Source organism: Moschus berezovskii, chromosome 9, assembly GCF_049115385.1.
Source record: "Moschus berezovskii isolate FMDL1 chromosome 9, NW_MosBer_1.0, whole genome shotgun sequence".
Classification (NCBI taxonomy): domain Eukaryota; kingdom Metazoa; phylum Chordata; class Mammalia; order Artiodactyla; family Moschidae; genus Moschus; species Moschus berezovskii.
In genome coordinates, this window is record NC_142468.1 from 91012674 (window position 1) to 91031888 (window position 19215).

Here is a 19215-nt window from a genome sequence, read left to right on the forward strand (position 1 = left end):
TGCCTGACTGGCTCCTGCTTATCCTCTCATGACTCAAAATGTGTCCCCCAACACCTAAAAGCCCAGATTTCTTTCAGCCTAACCAGATGTGATGTGCTAACCCAATCTAGGGAAGTAGATATTTGACTCCTCCCCTCCCCACCCCACCCCACCCCCATGAAAATCCAGAGAGCCTCTGATCCTGCCCACCCAACTCAGTATCTTCAACTATGAAGCTGTCCCCTCTTCAAACTTCCACACAGGGTAGCACCATTTCAAAACCAGGGAAGAAAAAGCTTTTCCTCACTGTACCTTAAAGTAAGGGTGCGTCAGGGGAGGCAGTAGAGATTAGGGATGGAGTTTGAAGTTTGGCTGTGATAACATCTTTATGCCTGGTTTTCCTATGTTTATATAAGGATAATAATAGTACCTGCCTCACAATACTGCTGTGGGGACTAAATTAATTGATTTGTGTAATCCACTCAGAACTGTTCCAGGCATAGATGGGTGCTATACATACATTAGTTATTATTACTGTTCTATAAACCCTATAGAAGCACAAAGTTGTACCTCATTGTACCCCAATATCTGAGAAATAAAACTATCACATACTGAGCACCTGAGGGCCAGATCAGGCCAGTTTTGTCACTGACTTATTAAATAGGATTATCCCCATTTTACAGGTGAGGAAACCAAGAATCAAAGAGGCAGGTTAAGTTAACCTGCCTGAGCTCACAGGAGCAGGTAAATTTATCTTACTTCTGTGGCAGGAGGAATTTAAACTCAGGCCTGTGTGGTTCTACTTCCCCGTGAAGCCCTTAGCTCAAAACCGCCATCAGCAGCAACAATCCAGTAACAAAACATAACTGACCATGACCATACAGAATTCATGCTCAATTTTCTGCTCCTGGATCCCTGGTTAGGCTTGCACAAACTGGAGTTAATATCAGGCTACTTGAACCCAGTTAGGCAGTAAGTCAGTCTGGAAAACATCATGCGATGTATTCCAAAGGTCAAAGTTAAACCTGGCTTCCTGGGCAGCCTTGGCCGGCCACTGCCATGAAAGCTAGTCTCCATGTAGACGTGTACCAGAGTTTAACCAGTGAGGTGCTTAACCAACATGGATATCAGCTTTAAAAAGTCCCAGAGAGATGCTGGCGACGCGGATGACTTGCCTGGCTCCGCAGTCAACAGCCAAAGAAAGGCAGTTGGAAAAAGTTAACATGACTTTAACAACCAAGCCTCATCCCCTACTCGTCTCGGTTTAGGATTACATTTACTACTGTAGCCGCCCTCCCGCGGGCAAAAATAAAAGGGGGAGAAGCCGAGGAAGAGCGAGAGGGCCTCCGCTAGCAGCCAGCAGGGCGCTGCAACACCCACCTGAAACCCGGAGCGCGACCTACCTTCCCGGAGAGCCCAGCCCCGAGGGCGTTTCCCCAACGCATCAACTCGTCCCTCCCGGGTAAGCGGCTGCTGTCCTTGGCTGCAGTCAGGGCCGCTAGAGTCGCGTCCGCACCGCCGCCCGCCCCCTCAACCCGCCAAGGAGACCTCATATTTAATTTCTCCCCCTACCCTCCTATCAGTTCCGCCGAAAAAGCAAATTGTACAGGGTCGATCCGTTCGTATTTAGGGCCACACTGAACTACCTCTAAAGCGCCTGCCGGAGGAAGGACGAAATACCGGCGAGAAGCGGGGCGGGGAGGCAGGGAGCGCGCCGGGGGGTGGGGGGAGCGCTCGCGGGGAGGATCGTCGCCCTCAGGCAGCAACGGCCGCCGCGACGCTCCGGAGGGGCCTCAGGCCGGGGGCAGCGGGAGGGCCCCCCCACATCGGGGCCCAGAGCACAGCCGGGGGTCCCCGCAGCCCGCTCCCCGTGCTGCTCCCACGTCCGGGGCCGTCGGGGCGATGGCGCAAGTCTGCGCCCCCCCCCCCCCACAGCGACAACAGCCACGGTGACAAAATGGCAGCCCGGCGCCCGGCAGGCCTGCCACAGGCGTGCAGGGCCCCGGCGGCCGCCACGGGCCCCCAGGAACGCCTCGGCGCCCTTCGGGTTCGGTCTCCGGCGGGCCTGGCGGTTAAAAACACAATAATAATAAAACACCTCGAGCTCCAAACCAGCTCGGGAAGCCAAAGGGCCCGCCCACGGGCCAGCCCGGCGCGCCCGCGGCCCGGCCCGCGCGCACGAGGCCCGGCCGCCCCGGCCCTCGGCCGCCGGCCCGCGCCCCGCGCCGCAGGGAGCCCGGCGCCCGCATCCGGAGCCCCGCGCTCGGCGCCGGCCGCGCCGTGGGGGAGGGGCGGGGCGCGCCGCGCGAGACCCGGGAAACATGGCTGCTCGTCCTATTTCGGCGTCGCGGCGCGGCCACCAGCCCCCGGATCAGAGTTGGGAGAGGCTCCCAAGGTGGGTGTGATGGGGGTCCCGGGGGGAGGAGGGCGGGGAGAGGTGCAGGGGGCGCTCTCCGGGAGCTGTTTATTTTAAGAACGTGTGAAACAACGAGCCCCTCCTCCCCCACCCCTTTTGTCCCGCATTAGCTAGCTTTCTCCCCCGCCTCCCCAAACGCGCAGAAAGTGCCCCCGCCACCCCCACCCCGCCTCAAGGCAGGGGGCAGGCGCGTGGGCCGGGAGGCTCGGAGGCGAGGGGGCGAAGCGTGAGAAATCGCTCCCAGACCGGCGCGGCGCGTTCCCCTCCCCCAGCACACACTCGGGAAGTTTAAAGAGCCGGTTCGACCCGCTTTCGATCTCGCTCCCAGTTGGCCAGCAGCGGGGGTAGGCTTGGCCGCGCGAACCGCGCCTCCACACCCTCCCGCCGCGACCCCGGCCCCCTGCTTGGCGCCCTTCCCCCTCCGCACGGGGGGCTTCCGGAAAGTACGCGGGAAGCCCGCGGCTCCGGCCCCCTCCCCCACCACCACACCCAGCCCCCCAGTCCTCTGGCTCGGGGTCCAAGCTGGGATGAAACTGGCCAGGGAAACGCAAACCGCCGGCAAATTGTTCGCGGAAACTCCAGCGTCCTCCGGCTGGCAACCCCTCCCGTCCCTCCGCCACCCCCTCCCCGCCCTGCGCGCCATAAGGCACTGCACGTCTACAGTCCACAGCTGCGTTATGATGGGGGGGGGCACAAAAAGGATCTTGTTTTCAAAAGTCTCACTCAGGTTTGGGGGAGGAACTAGAGAAAAGAGGAAGCCAAGGCCTGCCTCCGCCAGGGATTCGGGTTTTAACGTGTTGGAGGGGCGACAGGTCAGCGCACGGTGCTCCCCAAACTCCCAACTCTGTGGAACCCTGGCCACCGGGGCTGGGGTGGGGGTGTCCACCCGCCCGCGCTCCGCTGGTCCCGGAGGGGCCACCGGAGGAGTCAGCCAGCGTCTCCGCCCCAGACCCGGGGTCTCCTCCGCTGAGCCGCCAACTCACATAAAACAGTGTTTGAAAGCGAGAGGGAGACAGAAATAAAAACGGGCGTCCGAGTAACCCACCCTCACCTTTCCCCTCCTTGGGGGTGAGCTTTCGCCCGAGCCTCCCAGTTCCCATCCGTGTAAGTTTCCTCCGGCTGTATTCCCGCTGCTGCCCAATCAATAACGGCAACGGGAAGGCAAACTCCCATCCCCGAGCTGCGTGTCTGCTATGCCCGCATAAATCTGGACCCAGCCAATACCCACCACGGGCACCAGCTCTGGGCAGCTCGCGTCCTGACAAAGTTTCCCGGGCCCATTTATTAATCGGGCGCCGAATGGCTGCCAAGAAGCCCACCCTAGAGAAAGACGGGCCGGGGGTCGCAGCCGGGGGGTGTCAGGGCTTAAGGGCTGGCATCTTAGGGAGGCCGGAAGGAGCAGGGGCGAGGGGGGACCGGGACGTAGCCTTTGGGTAACTTGCAGTAGCGATCGCGCGAGGTGGGGAGGCGCGGGGATTATCTGTGCCTTTGCACGTTCGAAAATCCCTCCCCCCGTTCTTTCCATTTATCCTCCCTTCGGAAGGAAAGGAAGAAACATCAGCATCTGGCCCGAAGGTGGGGTGGAAAGAGTGAGGGAGACAGAGGAGGAGAGGAAGGGAGGCAGAGAAAGGGAGGGAGGGAGAGAAAGGGCGCGTTCACGAACACTACAAAGTTACAAATATGGCTCCCCCGTCTCTCGCCTCATCACTGCAAAGAAATGAAGACGCACTTTAAACTCGAGCCATTCCCAACTCCGCTGCAGCCCCCTCCCCACGCGCTCTCCCCAGGGGCCTCGGCCCACATTTATCAGAAACTAAACCGGACTCGCGAAGCCCAAAACTTATTGTGTGTGTGCGAGAGAGAGAGAGAGAAAGGGAGGGGGAAGGCGCGGGAGGGGGGCGGAAGGGGGGAATTCATTTATAAAATATAAAACCCCCTTTTTTTGTTGTTAAATCCAGGAGGCAGCCCCTCTCCTCCTCCTGCCTCGTTAATCTTTTCCCCAGACGGAGTCACGGGAGCAGAGAGCTCAGAGGGTTATTTTGCCTCATTCTCTCCGACCCAAACGCGTGCGCCCGCTGGCCCCCGATGGGTGCACACTCGCACGCACACTCTCGCACCCACATTCGCACACGCGGGAGCACACGCACAGGTAGTCACACACCAAGGGCAGCGGCGGCGGCAGCCGGAACATGCTTGGATGGCATTGCAACCCCCCAACCTTGCAATTCATTTGCAGTCCGACCCCCAAACCCACATCTCCCGGGCGCCCCCCCTCAAAAAAAAGTGCCTCCCCCTAACGCGCACACACACAAAGTAGGAGAATGGACCGACAGAGATATTTTTGGCAAATGCTCACATCAGAGGGCGTCCTGTTCCGCAGCTCTAAATGAATCCGTTTGTCCATGTCCATCTCTCGCGCTCTCTCTCTGCAGAGGCTCCCGCGCCGGCGGAATTCAATCAATAAACCCCGAACCCACGGCCGCGCGTTTTAGGACTTTGAAGGCTCAACCAGCTCCGCTCGGTTCTCGAGCCCCCAGCACCCGCGGCGCACACTAACCTGATCACCGTGGAGGCGGGATCGGCGGTCCCGCGAATGAGTGGCAGCAGCGTTAGCCAATCGCCGCCGCCGATCTCCGGGCAACAGCGAATGGTGGTGGAGGCGGGGGGGAAGGGACCAATGGGCGGGCTGCGCAGCCGGCCAGGGAGGCTCGGCCATTTGGTTGTGGTGCCGGAGACGGACCCCTTTAGATTTCGGGGCGGCTGAGGAGCGCGGCGGCAGCTCGGTGGCTGAGCGAGGGGGGTGGGCGGAATGGCGGGGGAAGGGAAGGCGACTGTGCCTGGAGGGCCGAGCCGCCCGGCCTCGCCAGCCCGCCGCCGCCTCAGCTTTTGGCCGGGGGCGGGGCCGCAGGTGCGTTACACGAAAGGGAGGGGTGCGGCCGGAGGGGCCGGGGGTAGGGGTCCTCGCTAGGCCGTGGGCTTCGCCCCGGTTCTGTCCGCGCCGCACGACTGGGCTGTGGAAAGAGGCGGCGGCGAGAGGTCTGGGCGCCGCGGACTGCCCGGCGAGCGGGCAGATGAAAGGCCTGGAAAGAGGGGGGAGGGGTCAAGGGTGCAGCTGGGGGAGGGGCTGGTCATTTTCTGGGTCCAAAGGGCCGAGCTAGCGGAGCGAGGCTGTTGCCCCCCGTCTCCTCCGCGGGTTCCCACTCCGGTTCTGCGGCTCACAATCCGCGCGACCCTTCGCCTCCCTCCTCGTCGTAGTCCAGCCGTGGCCTTCGCAGCCCCTTGAATACATAAGTAAACAAGATGCGTCCACCTTTGGATGACTTACCTCGCGGTCTAGACCCTCAACTTAGACGGGCATTTCAGTTTGCTGTCATGTAAGGTCAGCTTGGAAGTAGTGATCTAGAGGCACCGGCAGTCTTGTTTAGTCAATAAATGAGTGAAGACCATGGACTATGAATTGATGCTGAATATTCTGAATATTTTAAAAATGGAAAAGGAAGGTGCTAGTAAGTCTGGTTTTCTGGACCAAACATTATTTATGGGCTTTATTGACCTAGTGAAAGAAAACGGCGCACAGTTTTTAATTGTCCACCTGAGTCATTTGGTTCAATTTGGACTGCCAGAGAGGCTCTATTTGGAGCACTTTCTCCAGGTTATACGGTTTGCTTGCTTTGGGGTTTTTGAATCACAGTTGTTGTAAGAGATCTTAAAGCCTTAATTCCTACTTGGTTACCAACTTTTTGTGGCGATTTCTAGAACATTTATCGTGTATTAAGTTGACTGCCTGTGTCTGTTAACAGATCATAGGGACTGCTGTCAACAGGACAAATACATCTCCACACAAGTATTTTTCGATTCTTTTATTTCTACATGTCTACACTCTTCCTCATGTGCTCCAAGGTAGTTCTTTTGGATACGTTGTATTTATTTTTCAGAGACATGGGTTCAAGGGATAGACAAACCAATACGTATCTATGTTGTAAGTTTGAAATGTTTTTACATAACTTATACAGTTATATTCTTGAACATATAAAATTAAGGAGGAAATAAAAAGTGATAATGTTAAGTACAAGGCACATACAGAATGCCTACACCGGGGAAGAAACTGTAAGTTTAAAATTGTAACCTGGTGGATTGCAAATGTGAAATCCTGCAACTAAGCATTTTAGTCAGTAAGTTCTTTCAGGTAAAACATTAAGTGAAATTTGAAAAGGGGTCATGTTTACTTTTTGAGTAACTGGGAGATGCAAAATAAAACTGGGAAGCCATTGTTTTATTTCATCTAGGTATAAGTATTATGGGGTGTTTTATTTGACTTGTGTTAGCAGATGTCAGTCATCAGTTTTGTTAATCTTATTGATGTCAATTTGTGTAGTTGGAATTTATCGTTTTAAAATATATATAGAAGGACCCCAAATTACCTCTCTTTGCCAGTCAGTTGTTATTTCTGGATATGGTATTTAAGGTTGCTTGAAAACAGAGCTCTTCATCACAAACACATTATGCTGAAATGATATATAGATCTATGTAACACAAGAGTCCTGAAGTTTATGTTCTCTCTGGTGGTAAATGCTCATCTTCAATTTAAAATTTTAACTGCAGCTAAGTCCACCCCACTAGCAATGTGATATGAGACAGTATCTTTTCAGAGAAATAATCCTTTAAAAGTCAACCAATCAAATACAGAGCTACCCACCATCCAGCTCTGCTAAACTGAAACAAATAGCTCATTTTGACATACAAAGACTGGAATGGGTGACTTGGGAGCCTAAACCCCTTTTAAAAAGAGTGTACAGGAGCAAATCAGAATTGGAAAAGTCGTGACTTGATTACTACTCAAAATATTAAATTTATAACAGCTTTTGTACTGATTTTAGAATTGAAGGCTTTACTGGATGTCAGTCACAGAAGTTAAAATATCCAAAAAGTGTATTTAGCCAATTGAATACTTAACTTCCAGCATACTTTGAAAGAGACTTTTCTCTCACTCACAAATAGATTTGTTTGTAGTTTATTTCTCAGAAAATTTTAGTGATTTTGATTTTTGTTACCAAAAAGAAATAATATAGCTCAGCCAAAGCTGAGCCATTTGCCCCAGGCTACTTAACGAAACATCAAAACAAAACACCACCACTGCCCTTATAGTCCCTGTTTAACAGAGTTGTTTCTTAAATTGGACTTCATTGCATATTACAGGAAATAAGTGTTCCCTTAATGGCTCTGAATATCAGACATAGTAAGAAGGGAAGCCCCATATCAAGGAATGTGGCTGAATTTTGGAGTGGGAAGTGAATTCCTAACTCTTGAAGGATTCTACAATGGGAGTTAGGTTATGAAAGATACAGTTTGTAATTTCTGGAACTGGATTTGATTCACATTGAGAAGAATAAATGAGATACAATTCAAAAGTTTGAGCCCCTAGGAAGAAAAGTGGCCTTCAAGTAAGGAAAGATGCCTTCCAGAACAGGAAGAATATTTTCCTTCAAGAACCATTCCCAACAAATGAACAATCTTATTCTCTAAGAGAGATGAGCACTGGGTGTCCTTAGCCTCTTGATACATTTTGAAAAGTACTGTTTTATAAGTAACCCATGTTGATGCTGCTGCCATTTTAAGTCATTTACCCTTGCCTGGTCTCTAAAAATGGGGACCCTCTGGTTAGCATCCTTTTATGAGTCAAGTTAAGGTATTCACAGTTCAACTTCTTTTTCTTCAGCTTCAATCACAAACACTGGAACCTGGCCATAGTACTTTTTCACCTACATCATGGTTTTGCTGCCTGGACCCCAAAAGACAATGATATGGAAAGACTCCAGCTTAGTTATGTTCTCTTTTGTCTTTCTATATAAATAGCTTTTACAAATGCAGATTTTTTCCCTTTTTTTCTTAGAAATGTAAATTATTCTTTTGAAATTCATGGTAACAAATGTGAAGGCTACTGCATTTTGATTTGAATAGCAAAGGCATGTTGAGGTTCAGGATCTAAAAGGTTAAACATTCTTAATTCTTTTGCTTAATAAAGCATTGGATGATTTTATCATTCAATTTATTGAATTTTATTAAATTATTGACACCTTATCATTGTGTTGGTTATGGAGAAAAACCACTGTCATTATGCAATATATAATGAAAATAGTCATTATATATGATTTTTAAAATAGTAAAAAATCACAAAAGCAGCTTAAAGGTAGTTTATTTTGAAAAGAAAAAAAGAACTATCACCTATATACTTGTTGCTGCTGCTGCTGCTAAGTCACTTCAGTCGTGTCCGACTCTGTGTGACCCCATAGACGGAAGCCCACCAGGCTCCCCCGTCCCTGGGATTCTCCAGGCAGGAACTCACTATAAATTTTGTGAGTCTGTTTCTTTAATATACTTATTAAAGGTATTTGGGAGTAGCAATAAGGAAAGTTTGTTTACCATTCACTGGGAGGAAAACCATAGCCGTAGGTTCTTATTTTTAGTATTAAATACGGCTATAAAAGGGCTTCCCTGTGGCTTAGAGGTAATCTGCCTGCCAGTACAGGAGACCTGGGCTCGATCCCTGGGTTGGGAAGATCCCTGGAGAAGGGAATGGCCTAGAGAATTCCATGGACAGAGGAGCCTGGCGGGCTACAGTCCATGGGGTGGCAGAGTCAGCCTGGACTTACTGACTAAACAACAACAACAATGCCATGAGGGAAAAAAAAAAGATGCCTTAAAGGCAAATAATGGAATGAAGAGCCACAGACCAAGGCTGAGGGCATCAGAGGTTGAAAAAATAAAAATGCGTTTAGAACCTACTGATTCATCTTAATCTATCTGGGGTTGAAGTTATCTCTTTGAAGAAGAGTACTGAAGTCTATTAAGAGGGAAGAGGTAGACAACAGACTTTCTTAAGAACTTTTAATGTATTTACTATCTGCAAATAGTCTGTAAGTTTAAGCCTGCCTGGTAAAGTTGTCCTCTCACCTTACCTACTTTGTAATGGAAGTTATTTGTATATAAAAGTAATTATTTAAAAATGTATATTCTGTAATTCCTAGAGATCAATATAATGCACGCTAAGAAATTAGTAATTTTAAAATTATTTCATGGAAATATTAGGTCCTCAGAAGAGTATGCCTACAACCTGAACTTACTCTGAAATTCTGAACTGTAGAAACTTGAATATAAAAATTACATATCACTTGACCTCACCCAGAGTCATATGAGGATTTTTACCCAGCAGAGGAACACTGTCGTCCGAAATCATTTTGTATGCCTTCTTGTGTAGGAGAATTATGACACTTCTACATTTGTTTATTCAAAGGCAACTTGCCTTGCCTAAGGGTGACAAATTCTTTTCACAAGGCTGGACCAACTCATGATGTCTATATTCATGTCATGGGGAGAAGCAGTATTATAGATGAGGCAGAGTAGCAGGTAAATAACAATCATGTTGATCCCAGTGTGGCAGCACTTTCTTATAATAGCTAAATAAACAGAATACGTTCACATATCCAGGGAAAAGTCTAGGAGAGTATGCACCAGAACATGTTTAAAACTTTTTACAGAGGTTCTCTGTGGGTGATGAAGTTACACTGTTTTTTGTTCCTGTCTATGTAATTTCTAAGGTTTTCAGTTGATAAGTAATTTTTGTAAGAAGAAAACATTATTTTAATAGAAAATATAGCAGATTTTGGGGATGTTTGTGCTAGTAGGAATTCTTAGTTGCAGACAATAGAAACTTTCCCTGACTGAACAAGCAGTAGGCAATTTCTTGTATCACATAACCAAAGACCAAGGTGGAGGAAAAGAGCAGTAAAGCTGAGTGATCTGGAGCAGTTAATGTGGTACTCTAGGTACAGTCTTCAGAGGACCCCATACCTCAGCAGTCAGCTCTAGCCTGTGGACTCTACACCCCTCCACTGCTGTGAATGAGTTTTCACAAGCCTTCATTTTTGTGTCATACCTTCAAAGCCCTGGGCAGGACCATTTGCAGATACCCCAGCTATCAGAGGAAAAGATTATCTGCCCTCTGTACCTTCTGCAGTGCTTCTTCCCCATCTATTTAAGAATCCTGCCCAAAGAGTATTCTGATGCTAGATGACCAAAAGCAAAATCCACTGAAATGTTTTGATTAAATAATACTGTGAAGGTTTCCTAAAGATCCAAATTAGCCTTGTCTGAGCTCTTCCCCTGCTCACTACTGTTTACCAGGAAGAGACTTGCTATGGTCTGAATGTTTGTGCACCTTCCCCTACAATTCATATGTTGAAATCCTAATCCCCAAAGTGTTGGTCTTAGGAGGTAGGGCCTCCTCCCACAGGAGGTGACTAAATCATGAGCCCTCATGATTGAGATTTGTGCCCTTATTAAAGAGGCCCCATAGTGAGAAGTCTGCAACCTGGAAGACAGCCTTCACTCAACCATGCTGGCACCTGACCTGGAACTCCTAGCCTCCAGAACTGTTAAACACATTAAATTTGTAAACCATCCAGCCTGTGGTATTTTGTTAAAGCAATCCAAAGAGACCAAGACAAGATTGCCTCATCTATCTAGGATCAACCTAAAACAGAGCTCATAGCTGAACTCTAATTTTCTTTCAAATGCTTCCCTCTCCAAACCTGAGGCCACAAGAAACGATGTGATGTCAACGAAATACTTAACAAAGCTGAGCTGGTAATAACTAAGACTTTGAGAAGAAGGATCTGCAGTAGAGATAATTGATTTTAAGTCACAAAGAATTTAGTCCTAAGGGCTATGCTAAAGATAGAAGTAATCTACAAGTCATACATCATGAATAAATGCAGAGATCTCTGGATATCAGGTGATATAAGATCATGAGTAGTGATGTTTTTACTGCTGATGGATTTCTGTCTACTTCTGTGAACATATGTTCAGGCTCAGGTGCAGAACTAAGCTGATGAGTATGAGATTTGTAGTAAAAATTTATTTGAAATAGGCAAGTGGTCACAGGCTAAGTAAGGGTTCACAATAGGATGCAGTCACTTTAAGGACAATTTTGAAGAAAAAATGCTGATGGTGAAAGAAATGCAAAAACCACAAACACATCAAAGAGGCCCACGTTCCTGGGAACAAAAAGGAAGGTCGGAAAGGATCTGCTTATAGAAAACATATTAATCTTGGGATGCTCTCCTTTTTCCTCTTGCCCCCCATCATCTCAGGTCACTTAGCTTAGATTGCTTTTCAGCTGGAAAAAGCAAATGATACCCTGGCAAGGACTCTGCACAACCTTATAGGAATTCAACTGTTTTATTCTTACAACTATTAAAGCATGGTTTAACTGTTACACGAATAGACGTTCCTTATAAATGTCAGTAACTTCTCTCCAGAGATGCAGTGCTCAAGATTCTATTTATTGACAGACTAAATGCTCTTCATGATCAAGTGCTTCACTTATTAGAATTTAACTCTTTCTCAGACAATTTATTAATAATACAAACCATGGCAGACAGCTAATTATTCAACCAAATCCATTTCCTCCTCTTCCTGGACATAAAGCTTGATGGTGTCTCCCAGCTGCCCTTGTTAGATTGAGCCGTGTATCTGAGTTCTAGCCAGTAGAGTGTGAGTAGAAGTAATGTTTGCCACTTTGAGGGATGAAATCTTGAATGCATGCTGACTGAGATGGAAGTGACAGTGTGACTTTGGAAGCCATGTGTTGTTCATGAAGGTGGAACCCCTCATCTGCCTGGGTCTCCTTGGAGCGCCATTCTACCAACCTGTTCACTTGCTCATCAAGAGACAGAGTGTGACCAAGTTAGAAACTCTGGTACTGTGCTGTTACATGTTTGTTTGTTACTGAAGCCTCGGCTAACTAATACAGTAATAAAACTTTTTTTCAGTTTTAGTTTTTGATTCATTTATGATTTTGTAGATCAGTTGTACATTTTAGATATTTATTATTGTATTTGTGATGTATCTTTGAATTAGAGGTTCTAAAGCACCATAAAAGAGAAGTAAAATCACTATATTGTTGACTTTTGAACAATATGAGTTTGAACTGTGTAGGTTCACTAACATGCAGATTAAAAAAAATAAAGGGAGTAGAACACAACCAAGATTGGTTGAATCCATGGATGCAGAGGGACAGCTTCAGAGGCCCACCCTGGGACTCAAGCATCCTCAGATTTTGGTATCTGCAGTGGGTCCTAGAACCAATCACCCATGGATCCCCAAGAATGACTGTATTAAGAAACAAGTACTTAATGAAGAGAAGATCATTGTAAGGGAGTCTCTATAAATGACAGGCAAATATATCTTTTCCCCCTAAATTTAGTGCTTAGCTCATAGTAGGTATAAAATAAATGTTTTTTTCATCAAGAAATGACCTCTCTTCCAAGCTCCAGACTGACATTTCAGTTGCCCAAGGGACATTTTTCAAGTTTCATACAGGATCATTCACAGAACATTGCCACAACTAAAATGATCTTCCCTGTTAGCCTCTGCCTGCTTTGAGTGAGTGAAAGTTGCTCAGTTGGGTCTGACTATTTGTAACCCCGTGGACTATACAGTCCATGGAATTCTCCAGGCCAGAATACTGGAGTGGGTAGCTGTTTCCTTCTCCAGGGGATCTTCCCAACCCAGGGATCAAACCGAGGTCTCCCACATTGCAGGCGGATTCTTTACCAACTGAGCTATCCGGGCAGCCCGATTCTGCCTACTTTGCCTCTACCAAAATACCATCATGTTCCTCACTCTCCTGTTTTTATTAGGGCACCTTTCGAATTGTCCTCTGTTGACTCACATAGCCAAATGGTTGCTTCACCTTCTAAGTTTTATTTCCCAAATATCTTTCCTCCTTCCAGCTCACTTTCTCCATTCTGTCCAAGAGTACTCAACCAGCTCCAACTGACCGTAGCTCCCAGGCTTTTAGTTTTCTGACCAATAATATTTTTTTTAAAAATGTATTAAGGACCAATATATGACTGCCAACTTTTAATTTCACCAAATAAGAACATTATTTTAAAAGCTTCCTTTTTATGGCTGGATAATATTCATATATATATCACATTTATATGTATCACATATACTAATATTTATAAATATGTATATATCATAATTTATCCATTCATACACTGACAGTTTCCATGTCTTTTCTACTGTAAATAATGCTGCAATGAACATGGGGATTTATCATATATTTTCTATAGACTATTTTTAAATAGTAGAATAGAGAGGGCTAATTTCAGAATATAGGAAAGTCTTACCTTAAATAAATTGAATTTTATGCAAATCATGACATTCTCCAAGGCTCTCTACTCAAGTAGTTAGAACCTCCTGTGGACCAGCACTGGCCCTGCAGTCCTGATGTCCTCTCATGACCAGATGAGTATTTCTGAGCTCCAGTCACAGTGTTCCTCCCATCAGCAGTAGCCTCTTTGGCTCCAGGTGGCTTACACCCCACAAACTAGCATAGTCCCCCAATGAGAAGACCCCACACTACCTTCCTATTGTTATCTCTAATTTCTAGACAGATCAGATCATCTGCTATTCCCCTCTTTTCTACCTTTGATGTGACTCTCCCTTTGTATCACTTTGATGTGATATGCCCTTTCCTTTTAATCCTTACCAAAGTTCTACCCAAAATTTAAGACCAATTTTGATAGCACTGCATCATGAAACCTTTCATGGCCCACCCAAACAAATAAGATCTTTCCTTCCTTGAGCTTTTTTAACACTACAAAAGTTATCAAGAGACCACTTAATTCCATGTACTATGTTCAATTACCCCTCCCATAGTAACTGTGAAGGCAAGAATGTTTGACACATTTGGAAGATCTGACATAATGGAGGGGTAACAAAAATGTGTCAAACATTATATAAATTTACATATATCTAGAGCTCCCCAGGTGGTGCTAGTGGTCAAGAATCTGTCTGCCAATGCAAGAGAAATAATGAGACACAAGTTTGATCCCTGGGTTGAGAAGATGCCCTGGAGGAGGGTATGGTAACCCACTGAAGTATTCTTGCCTGGAGAAATCCATGGACAGAGAAGCCTGGCGGGCCGCAGTTCAAAGGGTCCAAAAAGAGTTGGACACAACTGAAGCAACTTAGCACAGGATATACACAGACACACACACGGCTAAATAAATGCTTCGAGCATAGTTGGCACTTTATTTTAAAAAGTTTCTTTGAAACATTTAAATCAGTGGTCCCCAACCATTTTGGCACCAGGGACTGATTTCACATAAAACTATTTTTCTGTGGACTGGGGGTGGGGAGAGGATGGTTTTGGGATGATTCAAGGGCATTACACTTATTGCATGCTTTATTTCTATTACTTTTACATCAGCTTCATTTCAGATCATCAGGCATTAGATCCCGGAGATCAGGGATCCTTGATTTAAATAACTTTGGTCTTCAGTGTCACATAAATAGCAATAGGGGATTGGAGAAACAAAGATGGCTAAGCAACTTCTTTATTCTTTCCAACATGAGGGAAACAAAAATAAATTCTTGTTTCTATGACCATAACACAGAAGCTTTTCTACTATAAAATTTTTATTTTAGATTCCTACTCAGGAATTGTCTTTTATTTTAGGCTCCCACCCAGGGGTTGAATTGTCTTAAAAGACAATTTGGAGGAGAGATGGGAATTACAGAGCTCCCTAACTCTAATTTTGTGTCTCTGCCAGTTTTAATGAAGGTATACAATATTTATTCCTTTGGGTTTTACATTCATCAAAAAGCAAGACAGAATGATACAACAAAGCTCAAAGACCTGAAACCACAACATTTCTACAAGAAAACATAGGGGTAAACTCTTTGACACTGATTTTCACCGTGATTTTTTGGATTTGATACCAAAAGCATAGGCAACAAAATTAAATGGGTAAGACTACATCAAATTAAAAGACTTCTGCACAGCAAAAGATACTATCAATAAAATGAAAAATCAGCCTATAGAATGGGAGAAATTTTCTGCAAATCATGTATCTGGTAAGGTGTTAATAGTCAAAATATATAAACAATAATTCCATAATAAACAGAATCCAATGAAAAAAATGTATAGAGGAACTGAACAGACATTTTTTTTTTCTGAAGAAGACATACAAATGGCCAACAGGTACCTGAAAAGGTGCTCAGCATCACTAATTATCAGGGAAATACCAATCAAAACCTCAGTGGTCTATCATCTCAAAAATGTCTTTGATCAGAAATACAAGAGACAACAAGTGTTGTCAAAGATTTGGAGAAAAGGGAACGCTCATGTACTGCTGGTGAGGATGTACATTGGTGCACCTGCTACAGAAACAGTATGGAGCTTCCTCAAAAGATGAAAAGCAGGACTGTCAGATGGTCCAGAGATTGTGCTTCTGGGTATACAGCTGAGGGAAGAGATCACTACCTGGAAAATATACCTGCACCTCCATGCCACTGCAGCATTATTTACAATAGCCAAGATATAGAAACAACCTAAGTATACACTGATGGATGAGTGCGTTGCAACAACATGGATCGACCTTGAGAGCATTATCCTAAATGAAAGAAGTCAGAGCAATATAAACACTGTGTAATCTCACTTTTAAATGAAATCTTAAAAAACTGAACTCACAGGTGCAGAGAACAGACTGATGTTGCCAGAGATGGGGGATAGCATGTGGAGAAAATGGGAAAAGGCAGTTTTTTACCTTTTGGTACAAACTTCCAGTTATAAGTCCTGGGGATGTAATGTACAGCGTGATGACCAAAGTCTTGTACATTTGAAAGCTGCTAAGACAGCAGGTCTTAAAAGTTCTCATAACATGAAAAAAACAAAACTATTGGTGGTGATGGATGTTAGTCAGCTAAACTTATTGTGGTAGTCATTTTGCAACATATACATATATCAAAGCATCATGTTCCACACCTCAAACCAAGGAAATCTGTTTTAGCACTTGTACTATGTGTTCTACCTTTGACCTAAAAAATGTAACTTTTTGTCTGTAATGCTCTATAAATATGAAAATCAATATGCAAATGTTTTTGTTTCACTCCAATTTTATGAATAGAAAATTTAGCAAAGATTAGAATGAATATATTTTATTAAGCTATTATTTTAAGGGAGCATGAAAATAAAGGTGAGAACTCTAAAATTATAAGACTTTCAGTTTGGAATTTGAGTGGCAGCAGTTAATAAGAGGATCTTTATGCTTAGCCTTTCTCTATGGTTACAGATGAGAAAAATATAAATGTTCCTTAAATTCATTCCCGTTACAAAAATGAATCTCTTGATTTCCAGCTCTGGTTGTGACTGAATACCTGATGTTTGACTCACCTGCCTGCTGTAAACAACAATGAAAGTTAGGACGAATGGTGTAAAGCAATGAATGATGACACTGGACAGCAACAAGGCAGAAGAAGGAAGCACTTGAGGTCAGATTCATGTTCTTCTACCCCAGGGATGAAAGGCCAAGTAGAGAACAGGAGTGTCTTGGGGCACAGGAAAGAGATCAAGCTTCAGACCTGCTAACCAGCTGGGTTTGGAGGGCAAGGTGCCTTAGAGAAGGGAGCTGCAGAGAAGCAGCCCTCCAAAATTGCATAAAAATTTCCCTCAGTTACTTGGCTCACTGTTGAGATGTGAATGAGCAAGGCAAGACTCTAGGAAACCTAGCAGAGAACAATTTCTGAGGTTTCACAATATGGGGAGACATTGGAGGTTCAGTTCAGTCACGCAGTCATGTCCAACTCTGCAACCCTATGGACTGCAGCACGCCAGGCTTCCTTGCATGCATGCTAAGTCGCTTCAGTGATGTCTGACTCTTCGCGACCCCATGGACTGGAGCCTACCCGGCACCTCTGTCCATGGGATTCTCCAGGCTTATCCTGCACTATCTCCCAGAGTTTGATCAAATTCATGTCCACTGAGTCAGTGATGCCGTCCAACCATCTCATCCTCTGTCGTCCCCTTCTTCTCTTGCGCTCAACCTTTCCCACCATCAGGGTCTTTTCCTATGAGTTGGCTCTTCCCATCAGGTGGCCAAAGTACTGGAGCTTCAGCTTCAGCATCAGTCTTTTCAATAAATATTCAGGACTGATTTCCTTTAGGATTGACTGGTTTGATCTCCTTGCAGTCTAAGGGACTCTCAAGTTCAAAAGCATCAATTCTTCGGCACTCAGCCTTCTTTATGGTCCAACTCTCACATCTGTACATGACTACTGAAGAAAACATAGATTTGACTAGATGGACCTTTGAAGGCAAAGTGATGTCTCTGCTTTTTAATATGCTGTCTAGGTTGGTCATAGCTTTTCTTTCAAGGAGCAAGTGTCTTTTAATTTCATGCTGCAGTCATCATCCACAGTGATTTTGGAGCCTAAGAAAATAAAATCTGTCACTGTTTCCATTTTTTCCCCTATCTACTTGCCATGGGACCAGATGCCATAAACTTTGTCTTTTGAATGTTGAGTTTTAAGACAGCTTTTTCAGTCTACTCTTTCACCTTCATCAAGAGGCTCTTTAGTTTTTCTTTCCTTTCTGCCATTACCATGGTATCACCTGCACATCTGAGGTTGTTGGTATTTTTCCTGGTAATCTTAATTCCAGCTTGTGAGTCATCCCACCTGCATTTTGCATGATGTATTCACTTCATGGCAAATACATGGAGAAACAATGGAAACAGTGAGAGACTTTGTTTTCCTGGGCTCCAAAATCACTGCAGATGGTGAGCAAAATTAAAAGACGCTTGCTCCTTGGAAGAAAAGCTATGACCAACCTAGACAGCATATTAAAAAGCAGAAACATTACTTTGCTGACAAAGGTCCATCTAGTCAAAGCTATGTTTTTTCCAGTAGTCATGTATGGATGTGAGAGTTGGACTATAAAGAAAGCTGAGTGCGAAAGAATTGATGCTTTTGAACTGTGGTGTTGGAGAAGACTCTTGAGAGTCCCTTGGACTGTAAGGAGATCCAACTAGTCCATCCTAAAGGAAATCACTCCTGAATATTCATTGGAAGGACTGATGCTGAAGTTGAAGCTCCAATACTTTGGCCACCTCATGCGACGAGTTGACTCACTGGAAAAGACTCTGATGCTGGGAAAGGTTGGGGGCGGGAGGAGAAGGGGACGACGGAGAATGAGATGGCTGGATGGCATCACCGACTCTGTGGACGTGAGTTTGAGTGTACTCCGGGAGTTGGTGATGGACAGGGAGGCCTGGTGTGCTGTGATTCATGGGGTCGCGGAGAGTCGGACACGACTGAGCGACTGAACTGAACTGAACTGATGCGAAGAACTGACTCACTGGAAAAGACGTTGATGCTGGGAAAGATTGAAAGCAGGAGGAAAAGGGGATGACAGAAGATGAGATGGTTGGATGGCATCACCGACTCAATGGACATGAGTTTGAGCAAGTTCCAGGAGTTGGTGATGGACAGGGCATCCTGGTTTGCTGCAGTCCATGGGGTCGCAAAGAGTTGGACATGACTGAGTGACTGATCTGAACTGAACTGAACTCTGCATATAAGTTAAATAAGCAGGATGACAATATACAGCCTTGATGTACTTCTTTCCCAATTTTGAACCAGTCTGTTGTTCCATGTCCAGTTCTAACTGTTGCTTCTTGACCTGCATACAGGTTTCTCCGGAGGCAGGTATGGTAGTCTGGTATTCTCATCTCTTTAAGAATTTTCCACAGTTTTTTGTGATCCACACAATCAAAGGCTTTAGTGTCGATTTTTCAGGCAAGAATACTGGAGTGGGGTGCCATTTCCTACTCCAGGAGATCTTCTTGACCCAGGGATTCAGTCTGCATCTCTTACATCTCCTGCACTGGCAGGTGGATTCATTACCACTGGTGCCACCTGGGAAGCCCTATAGAATGTATAAAGCTTCACAAATTCCTCCACACTAATAA

General features: G+C 45.6%; 2 protein-coding genes across 12 annotated transcripts in view; one reads left to right on the forward strand and one right to left on the reverse strand.

Moving 5' to 3' along the window:
* The window catches only part of ANP32A (acidic nuclear phosphoprotein 32 family member A), a 39187-nt gene extending 34184 nt beyond the window's left edge, over positions 1 to 5003 (reverse strand). Inside the window, exon 1 of one of the 2 annotated variants that reach the window (XM_055436373.2) lies at positions 4752 to 5003. In XM_055436373.2, the coding sequence (XP_055292348.1) occupies positions 4752 to 4805 (54 nt within the window). In that variant the 5' untranslated portion in view covers positions 4806 to 5003. Of the gene's footprint in view, positions 1 to 1382; positions 1533 to 4751 lie in introns of those variants that run through there. The other variant, XM_055436372.2, reaches the window with a different exon arrangement.
* LOC129562889 (U3 small nucleolar RNA-associated protein 14 homolog A-like) overlaps positions 1196 to 19215 on the forward strand; it is a 142688-nt gene continuing 124668 nt past the window's right edge. For 4 of the 10 annotated variants that reach the window (XR_016038280.1, XM_088839943.1, XM_088839945.1 and 1 more), the window contains exon 1: positions 16603 to 16738. Coding sequence is in view for 4 of the 10 variants with exons in the window: in XM_055436363.2 (XP_055292338.2) it covers positions 2301 to 2374 (74 nt within the window). In the remaining 6 variants the exon portion in view is untranslated. Of the gene's footprint in view, positions 1442 to 2161; positions 2375 to 5066; positions 5304 to 16600; positions 16739 to 19215 lie in introns of those variants that run through there. The other 6 variants (XM_055436365.2, XM_055436364.2, XM_055436366.2 and 3 more) reach the window with 6 other exon arrangements.